At 63.3% G+C, this 8,642-nt stretch overlaps 2 protein-coding genes across 4 annotated transcripts; one reads left to right on the top strand and one right to left on the bottom strand.

Annotated features, from left to right (window-relative positions):
- Nucleotides 1–3,340: 3,340 nt before the first annotated feature.
- Nucleotides 3,341–6,478, top strand: FAM110D (family with sequence similarity 110 member D). Of its 3 annotated transcripts, none has more exons than XM_032710058.1 (2): nt 3,341–3,624; nt 4,867–6,478. In XM_032710058.1, exon 2 carries the CDS (start codon nt 4,979–4,981, stop codon nt 6,023–6,025), a length of 1,047 nt encoding a protein of 348 aa, XP_032565949.1. In that variant the 5' UTR covers nt 3,341–3,624; nt 4,867–4,978; the 3' UTR covers nt 6,026–6,478. The 3 variants fall into 3 exon arrangements, with proteins under 3 accessions (XP_032565949.1, XP_032565950.1, XP_032565948.1); XM_032710059.1 differs by having other exon boundaries at nt 3,619–3,651; XM_032710057.1 differs by lacking the exon at nt 3,341–3,624 and adding an exon at nt 3,868–3,913.
- Nucleotides 6,479–6,809: 331 nt separating this feature from the next.
- C24H1orf232 (chromosome 24 C1orf232 homolog) lies at nt 6,810–7,958 on the bottom strand. The gene is made up of 4 exons (XM_032709994.1): nt 7,677–7,958; nt 7,482–7,569; nt 7,304–7,401; nt 6,810–7,068 (listed from the first exon to the last, which is right to left on the bottom strand). The coding sequence occupies exons 1-4, from the start codon at nt 7,766–7,768 to the stop codon at nt 6,810–6,812; spliced, it is 537 nt and encodes a 178-aa protein (XP_032565885.1). The 5' UTR covers nt 7,769–7,958.
- Nucleotides 7,959–8,642: the final 684 nt, after the last annotated feature.

Raw genomic sequence — 8,642 nt, 5'->3', positions numbered from 1 at the left:
AAAGACCGTAATTAAAGGAGAAGGTCACACTGATTAGTTGCAAGATTTTAAATATAGACACAAGTTGAATTCCTTCCCCACCAAATGAAGAAAAATAAACCTTATGTATATAAATGTATATAAAGTATATATTATATATGTATTTATATAAACTATACTTAAAATATATGTAGTCCATGGAGAGGGTGGGGAGATCTGCAAGGAACTGCCCTGGTGCAGAAATTAGATATAATTAAAGCTCCCTCCTGGCTCCAAGAACCCAACCTCTGCTTTGTTTTCCCTGTTCTGCAGAGCGCAGAGGCCTCGGGCCCCAACCTGCCCATCCCAACTCCCGGGGCAGGGCTGGGCTGGGCTTTGGGAACTCGCCTGGTTGGCGTTTGGGCTTTGCTTTGGTTTAAGCTGAGCTTTCCTCGGCCCCGGCACAAACCGCGGCGTAAAGGGCGGATGTTGCTTTGTGGGGGAGATAAGGTCCCGTCCGGGGAGCTCCGGCCGCTGTCCCGCCCCCTGGAAAGGTGCCCTCCCTTCAGGAAAACAACTTTTTTTTTTTCCCCCCCTCGACACGCTCAGGTGGCCTTTGGACTGCGGGTGGCACAAACGAGCCGGTGCTTTGTGTGGCTTTTCCCTTTGCTCCACCGATACCCTGCGAATCAATCCCTCCGTGGGGTATGGATCCCTAACGTGGTTTGAATCCCTGCTGGTGGTGAAAGGAAGGAGCTGGCCCACAGAGAACAAGTTTGGAGCATTTAAACGCCAACTTAGACCAGTTTGGAGCATTTAAACCCCACCTTTAACAGGCAGTGCTGGCAGGGGCTGTTGGGCTTCCCTTTCTGTCTGGGGGGGCTGGTTGTGCAAAGTGCAATTTCTGCTCTTTAAGGTAATAAAGGCAGAGGGATGTAAATGCCACAAACCATTCAGAGTACCTGAGGAGTGTTGGGAAGGTGGGAATACAAGGCTGAGCTGCTGCAAAGTGCTGTTTAGGAGCTCTGGAAGTGTTTTTGGGGAGCCTGAAACCACATTTTTAGGGTCATGGAGATGTCAAGTGACCTGAGGATGAGCAGGGGCACCACCGTTTTATCACTGCAAGAGGAGCCACAGCCCAGGCCATGTTCCTGTTAAAGCCCTTTGTTCCTGGAGGAATTTCCAGGTTATTTGGGTGCCTGAAGCAGCAGATAATTGCCTAAGGGCTGCAATCCCTAAGGAGCAGCCAGAGGGTCCGGGCTGAGCTGGCAGGTGGTGGCTGGAGCTGCAGCTCCATGGGGCAGCTCCCATCCCAGACTCCTTTGTGCTCTCCTGGTGGGAACTGCAGCTGCTCAGAGGCCTCTTTACTCTCAGATTTGAGACAAAAACGGATGCAACCCCAAAACCTTTGCAGCAGGTGGAGGGCTCAGCCCAGATGTTCAACTCTTACCCTTTCCTGATCTCTTTCCTGGCTGTCCCTGTGGTCCCAGCACTGACCAGCCATCACCCACTGTGGGTTTTGGAGCCCTGCTGGGGGTTATGAACATCCACAGGAGCCTCCATAGCCTCTCCTGGGCCCTCTCCAGTTCCAACTTGCACCAACATGTGGATGTCTGCCTCGGATTAGGTGCTGGTTTCAGATTTATTCGTGCCCATTTGAACCCTGGATATTTTTAAACCTACCTAACAAGCCTTCCACTCCTGTCCTCTCCCGAAGAAAAGCTGCACCCTGAGCCCTCTCTGGCTCATTCCCAGCTTCCCTGGGCTGTGCTCCAGGGAGTGGCATTTGCATGGACCTCGGGCCAGAGGGACTTTTGTGGGTTGTGAAAGGGAACCAGCAAGTAGAGACAGGTGGCTGGGTTACCAGGTGCTGCATTCCTGGCTGCACCTGGGCATGCTGAAAAGTGATTTTTTTTTTTTTAAATTGTTTTTAAAAGGAGAAATGCATCTGAAAAGGACTGAATGGGTCACAGTGGCTTCTGCTCCCCTGGAGCCATTGGAGCAGTGCTGGGAGCAGGGCTGGTTGATCAGGAGTGGGACATGGTGTGGAAGGAGGATTTGTGCTCTGAGACCTGTGGCCTCTGAGGACTTTCTCAGCCTTTTCTCACCCACTGCAAGGGCTGGAAGTTTCCATACCTGGCCCCAGCTGTGGCTGATGCCAGGAAGGGCCCCTCAAATCATCCCTTTTTGTCTTCCAGAGGGAATCAGCTTTGTCCAAGCACTTGTTCAACAGCAAGTGCCTGGCAGGTGCTCCAGGGAGTCAGAGAGGAGGGTGATCACTCTGGGGAAGGCATTTGGTCAGAGCATCCCATAGAAATGCATTGCATCTGCCAGAGGAAGGTGATTTCAAGGCTGCTCTTACTCACTTGTGGCTTTACCAGAACAGCTGCTGGGATTCCACCTTGGAAAATAAAACACTTCCTAAGAAACAGTGATTCATTTTGCCTGGAGTTAAAATTAAGGTCCTGTCGGCTGCCCTTCTCCCACATGGGAATCCAGGGACAGATCCCAGGGGTGCCATGAGTTTCTCCATCTCCTATTCCCTGCCTTCCACTGGATTTGCTCCTGTGCAGCCTTGTCCTACACACAGAGCTCTAGTTCTGCCTGCGTTGCTCCTCTCCAGGTTTATTAGAATAAAATAGGTGGTTTGTCCCTTCCTTACTTTCACTGGGAATTTTTTCCAGTGCCTGCAGAGCTTGCACAAGCCCTGGCCCCTCTCATCCTGCTCAGCTTCCAGCTGAGCCTCCCTTTTCGTCAGCACAGGAGTCTGGCCCCAGCCCCTTCCTGGCACTGGGAGGTGCTGGATGCAGCCCCAGTTCCCGGCACTGGCTCCGGAGCAGCAGCTCCTCAGGAAGGAACTGGGGTGGGGACAGCAGTGCTGGGGGACAGGTCCCCGCTCATCCAGGGACAGAGGGCCCTGGCCTGGGGGTCCCGGACTGAATGCCATGACTTTGTCCCTGCTGGAGCCTCCCCGGTCCCTGCGATCAGCCTGGGCCGGGCTGTGCCCCAGCGCTCCATCCACGCTGGCTGCCAGAGGGATGGGGGGAGCTGGTGGATCCCTAGGGAGCACTGGAGGCTTTTCTGACCCCACTCCGAGGGGCTGGGAGCCCAGCTCGGGATGCAGCACATCCTTCCCCACTCCTGCTCCCATGCCACGTTCGCAGCCCCCCAGGCGGGAGCCGGGGATGGAGGGGGCCGGGGCTGTCCCTGTGGGAGCGCTCGGCCCTGGGGAAGGGAAGAGGGCAGTGGTAAAAATAACCCCTGGGCCAGCTCCAGCCCATTGCGGCTTCCTGCGATTTACAGCCCTTCCCGGGGGGAAGAGGCAGGAACCGGCCAGCTCGGGGCTGGATTTGACCCTTTCACCACCACCGGAGAAGGTGCCAGGAGGACCTTTCCTCCCTCTTTCTCCGTCGCCGTCCAGGGCAGGATCCTGGGGAGGGGACCGTGGTGGGCTCCTTCTCCTGAGCTGCCCCAGCATCTTGGGATGGGTGTAGGAGAAGCTGCCGGAGTGGACATGGTTTCCCTGTCCCCTTCCTGACGCCCCGCGCGCGGGGGGGACAGAGAGACTCGGTGCTGCCTGGGAGGAGTCAGAGATCTCCGCCGCAGATCCCGAAATCCCGGCCAGGTTCCCGTAAGGAGGTGGAAGGAGGAGGGGAGCTGGCAGAGGTGAGCTGGAGGTGCAGGAAGAGGAGGGTTAGTGCTGGGCAGGGGCAGGGCTGTGGAAGGGGGTCGCGCTGGGAGGGTGGGCTCAGGGTGGGCTCCTTCCAACGGGGGTTGGGCTGGCAGGGGTTAATGGGGTGGCTCTTCCTCTTCCTCATCCCCTATATGAGGCTCCTGCCGGGTGTGGGCTCAGTTTGCTGCGGGAGCCGGAGGGGCAGGAGCTGAGTGAGACCAGAGCATCCCATCCCTGCATCCCATCCCTGCATCCCATCCCTGCATCCCTGGGTGGGCTCAGGTGAGCAAGAGCATCCCCCACCTGCCGATCCCAATGGCTGGCACAGGTCCTGGCCCCGGGGCTGGGTTGGGGACTATGTGGGAACACTGGCACGGGCAGTCACAGCCTGGGCACACTGGCTCTGCTGGGGGGTGACAGGACCCTCTGCTGGGGACACCTTCCCACGGCTGCCAGGGGAGCCTGGGGAGTTCATCCCTCAGGAGCACAGGGCCAGACACACCACGTGCCTCAGTTTCCCCACCTGTACAGTGGGGTGGATGCAGCGTGGAGCCCGTGGGCTGTGTATGGAGGAGCGTGGCAGGGGGTTCCTGGGCCCTTTGCTCCCGTGCCCCTGCTGTCACCTGGGAAGGCCCTGGGTCGGTTGGTGATGGTTCTTCAGGGCCACTCGGGCCTTTTGTGCTCATTGAAACCCTCTGCTTTGGGTGTTTACAGCCTCAGGCTCCTCCAGACTCCTTCCCCCAGCACCCACCTTCACCTCTGGATGCACACATGGGTGCTCGGGTGCAGCTGAGCAAGGCCTGGAGCACCCCAGGGCTAAGGAAACCCCCCTGGCTCCGAGCCCCCCATGCACCGAGCAGGGGAAACCTTCCCTGCCAGGGGAGCACAGCTCAGGGACCCCAAAACACCCCCCAGCCCCTGCCTTGCTGCCCCCACGCACGGGGCAGTTCACCAGCTCTCCTGAGCAGGGCTTTGTCCTGCCGCCCCTGCTCTCGGAAAGGCGAGGCAGCAGCCGGCTCCGGTATTTTTTCCTGTTGGAAGCCGCTCCTGGGATGCGAGTGAAGCCGGCGGATGCTCGGCGCTTCTCTCTTCCTGCCCGTGGGCTGGTCCTGCCTGGGCTGGCAGGACTCGCTGCCTGCTTGGGATTGAGGGGACCCCCGGCTCTACCTCACCCCCATTCTCCTCCTCGCTGCTGCAGCCTCTGGGCTAACCCTGACTCTCCTCTCTCCTCCCAGGGTGAAATCCAGGAGCCAAGCGAAGCTTCCAGAGCCTCCCCAGCTGCAGCACCGAAGCTCCCACAACCACTCGGGGGGCAAACAGAGCGACCAGGAGTGACATTTCGGGGCGATGGTGCCCTTGGGCAGCCCCACTCTTGCCGTCTGCGCCTCCAGCAACCTGCGCCTCGTGGCCCCCGGCCGTGGCTCCCCCCTGGCCTGGCTGAACCGGGGTCCCGAGTGCCCGGGGGAGCCGGGGGGCAGCGGGGGCCGGAGACCCAGCGCCGTGGAGCGGCTGGAGGCCGACAAGGCCAAATACGTCAAGTCCCAGCAGGTCATCAGCCGGCGGCAGGAGCCGGCGCTGCGGGGCTCGCCCCGGCTGTCCCCGCTCAGCCGGCGCCTCCTCGCCCGCCAGCAGTGCAATGAGCTGTGCCAGGGCTCGGAGCTGGGCCGGGAGGGGCCCAGGAAGCTGCCGTGCCCCCCGTCCCCCGTGTCGCGCCGCAGCGGCAGCAGGCGCCTGCTGAGACCCGACTCCCTCATCATCTACCGGCAGAAACGGGATTGCCTGGGCGGGGACAAGGAGAACGCCAAGGGCTCCGGGCTGGTGCGACGCCTCTTCCAGGGACCCCTCAGGGACAAGCCCCCCAGCTCCCCGCCAGCCAGAGGGCTGGGCGAGGGACCACCACCCCCGCAGAGCTCCGAGAGCCCCATGCTGTGGGCGCCTGTGGAGAAGGAGGAGGCGAGGACACCGGGTGCCAACAGCAGCGGAGGTGGCAGCGGCAGCGGTGGCACCTTCCCCGTGCCCGGCAGCCCCCCGGCAGAGCCCCCGCAGCCCCCCGGGAAGCAGGCGCTGGCCCTGCGCGTGTCGCTGCCGCTCTCGGAGCAGGAGCGGTTCTTTAACTACTGCGGGCTGGACCGGGGGCTGGTGGAGCTGCTGGGGCGGGAGCGGTTCGGGCCGGCGGGCTGGGACAGCGCCTCGGCTCGGCTCCTCGGCTCCTGCGAGTCCGAGCCCGGGCAGGCCTCGGGGGGCAGCGAGGGGGGCGCGGGGCCGGGCGAGGAGGAGCCGGAGGATGCCCGGCTGGGCTCCACCGTCTCGGTGGTGGAGCGCAACGCCCGTGTCATCAAGTGGCTCTACGGCTGCCAGAGGGCCTGGGCGGCCGCCAAGGAGTCCACGGTCTGAGCAGAGACAGCCCGGCCGGGATGAGGACCCCCGCTGTGGCTCCTGCTGGCTGGACATATCCCCTCGCCCTTGCTGGATGTGGCCAAAGGGCTGGTGGCATCCAGGGGCCTGGTGTGCTGGGACTGCTGCAGGCTGGGAAGGCCACCAGGACTACCCCAGACCCCAGGCTGAGCCTGGTGGGGGCACCTGAGGGGCAGGTGGGGAAGGGGCTCCCGTGGGTGAGTCTCTCCGTGGCCTCAGGGCTGGAGGGCTGCCATCCTCCTGCTGTCCCCCACCTTCTCCATCCTCCCTGTCCCCCCAGCCCAGGGTGGTGGGATGGTCTTGCAGCCCCCACTGACCACCCACACCTTGCTCCAACTGCAGGCTGGGGGTGTGGGCAGAGCCCAAGCCCCTCATCGCAGGCAGTGCACACCCCACACCCCCTCCTCCCTAGAAGAGGGGCTGCTGGGGCCAGAACAGTGCTCAATAAAGCTGTTTGGGGTTTTTTTCTAGCCTGGCAGTGTGTGTGGTTTGTGTGGGTAGATGCTCTGGGGTGTGGGGAGAGGGGCAGTTCCCCCTGCCCACCGTGGGGGTTGTGCTGCTCCAGGGGCAATGGGGCTGCTGTGGAGGGGATGAGGGCAAGGAAAGCACTGGGCAGAGCTTGGGAAAAAGGGCACCTCGGGGTCTTTAGTGCAGACACGACACCCAAACCCACTGCAGAGCCCTCGGGTGCAGGCAGGGGGCTGCCCACCAGCAGTGGGGGAGCCGCAAGTACTGCTTGAGAGTCTGGCTGGTGCATCCTCCTCTAGTTGCCCTTGGGGGCACTTTTATTCCGGATTTCAGCCAGTTTGCCGGCCAGGAAGCCCCAGTGGAAGGCCCCTTCCTCCGGCTCCCGCAGGTCGCTGCCATCCTCGCCCGGGGGCTCCCCGGGGCTCTCATCTGGCTCCAGGGGGGGCACCCCCTTGTCTGGCCCTGCCGCCTGCTGCCATTTGGTAGCAAAGAGATCCCAAAATCCAGGTGCCTTCTCAGACTGGGGCAGCTCGGGTGGCTCAGCAGCCAGTGGGCTGGGGAGAGAGTGAGGACAGGGACATCGGTGTGGGGCCCCCCTCTCATCAGGTCCCACAAGGGCCAAAACTGTGACCCCCAAGCCTTCCATGTCCCCCTCCATGCCGGCTCTCCCCCAGGGTATAGGGCAGGGGAGGGGGATGCAGGTGATGGGATGGGGGGATGAAGGGGCTGGGCAGTTGCCAGGGGCTGGATCCAGGTTCTGGGGTCCCCCAAAATCAATTTCCAACTTACTGGTCTGCGCAGGGCTCTGGGCTGAGCAGCTGGTGCTCGTCCTCGCGGGTGAAGAGGGACGAGAGCGTCCTCCAGCTCCGGGCACCCACCCCCTGCACCTGTGGGGGAGGCAGCACCGGGCTCACGAGGGACCCCTGGGTCCCAGCAACACCCCCCCCTTCTGCCACCCCCTCCTCACCTTCCTCGCCAGCTGGGACACGGGGCTGGGCCCCTCCTCCATCAGCGCGGGGGTCTCGGCCGTCTCCATCAGCTCGGGGGGGGTCCCCCTGCAACGAACCGCCCGGGTGAGCACAGGGGTGCGGGCAGGGGGAGGGCAGGGGGGTCAGTCACCCCACTTCGGGGGGTCCCGGGCTTGGTGGGGACCCCCCCCCACCTCACCTCGTCCTGCAGCGCCCCGTCCGCCCGGGGCCCCCCGAGGGTCTGCAGCACTTTGGCCTTGTAGAGCCGCCAGAAGCCCTGGGCCATGGTGAGGGGTTCGGCGGGGCCGGAGCCGGCGGAGCCACGGGCGGCGGGGCAGAGGGGGGGGAACCGAGTGGCGATCCGGTGGCTTCATTAAAGTTTCAGCGGCCACTTCCAATGCACAAAAGGAATCTGAGCCCGCGCTGAGCCGGGGGCAGCGCGGGGGCTCCTGCTCCGGTCACCCCCAAACCCTCCTCTCCACTCTCCCACCCCAGCCCCCCCAGTGCCCCTCGCCCACAGGAGACCCCCAGGGCGGGGACATCCCCCTCCCACGGCGCAGAGCAGGCGCTGGGGCTCCGCGCTCCCCCCGCCGCGTGTCCCTATTTATAATTGATCACGGAGGAAACACGATCAGCGCCGGGAACGCGGCGCGCTGAGCCCTGCCCGGCTCATCACAGCGGTGACCGGGGCAGCGCGGGGCCCGCGGGGGGACACGGGGACAGCCCGGGGAGGGGCCACCGGGGGCTGGGGGGGGTCGTGGGACACGGCTATGCCCGGGGACCGTCACCGGGCCCGGGGGACTTCGGGCCAAGGCTGAGCCGGGGGAGGCGTGGCCGAGGGCGTGGCCTGGTGCTGATAGGCGTGGCTTACACATAGTGGGCGCGGTCTATAGACTGGGTCAAGCCTTGTGGGAGGAGCTTGTCGCTTACTGGGCGGAGCGTTCCCACCTGAAGGCGGGGTCTGCTCTTCGTGGGCGGAGCTTATGACTGGGGGCGGGGGTTATCTGCTCGGGGCGGTGCCTGTCGCTTCATGGGCGTGGTCTGCCGCTTGGTGGGCGGTGCTTATCGGTTCGTGGGCGGGGTCTGCCGCTGCGTGGGCGGGGCGTAGAGGCGGGTGGGCGGGGCCCGCAGCCTCCCGCAGCCTCCCGCGCCTGCGCAGT

The sequence above is a fragment of the Chiroxiphia lanceolata genome, chromosome 24 (assembly GCF_009829145.1).
Source record: "Chiroxiphia lanceolata isolate bChiLan1 chromosome 24, bChiLan1.pri, whole genome shotgun sequence".
NCBI classification, from domain to species: Eukaryota; Metazoa; Chordata; class Aves; order Passeriformes; family Pipridae; genus Chiroxiphia; species Chiroxiphia lanceolata.
This window is presented reverse-complemented; position numbering and strand designations above follow the sequence as displayed.

Excerpts from the sequence above, each read along its gene's own strand:
- FAM110D (XM_032710058.1), top strand. The coding sequence starts at position 4,979 with ATGGTGCCCTTGGGCAGCCCCACTCTTGCCGTCTGCGCCTCCAGCAAC.
- C24H1orf232 (XM_032709994.1), bottom strand. The coding sequence starts at position 7,768 with ATGGCCCAGGGCTTCTGGCGGCTCTACAAGGCCAAAGTGCTGCAGACC. Across the intron at positions 7,402-7,481 it reads TGTCCCAGCTGGCGAGGAAG|GTGCAGGGGGTGGGTGCCCG; the intron begins GTGAGGAGGGGG and ends CCTCCCCCACAG. Across the intron at positions 7,069-7,303 it reads CCAGAGCCCTGCGCAGACCA|CCCACTGGCTGCTGAGCCAC; the intron begins GTAAGTTGGAAA and ends CTCTCTCCCCAG.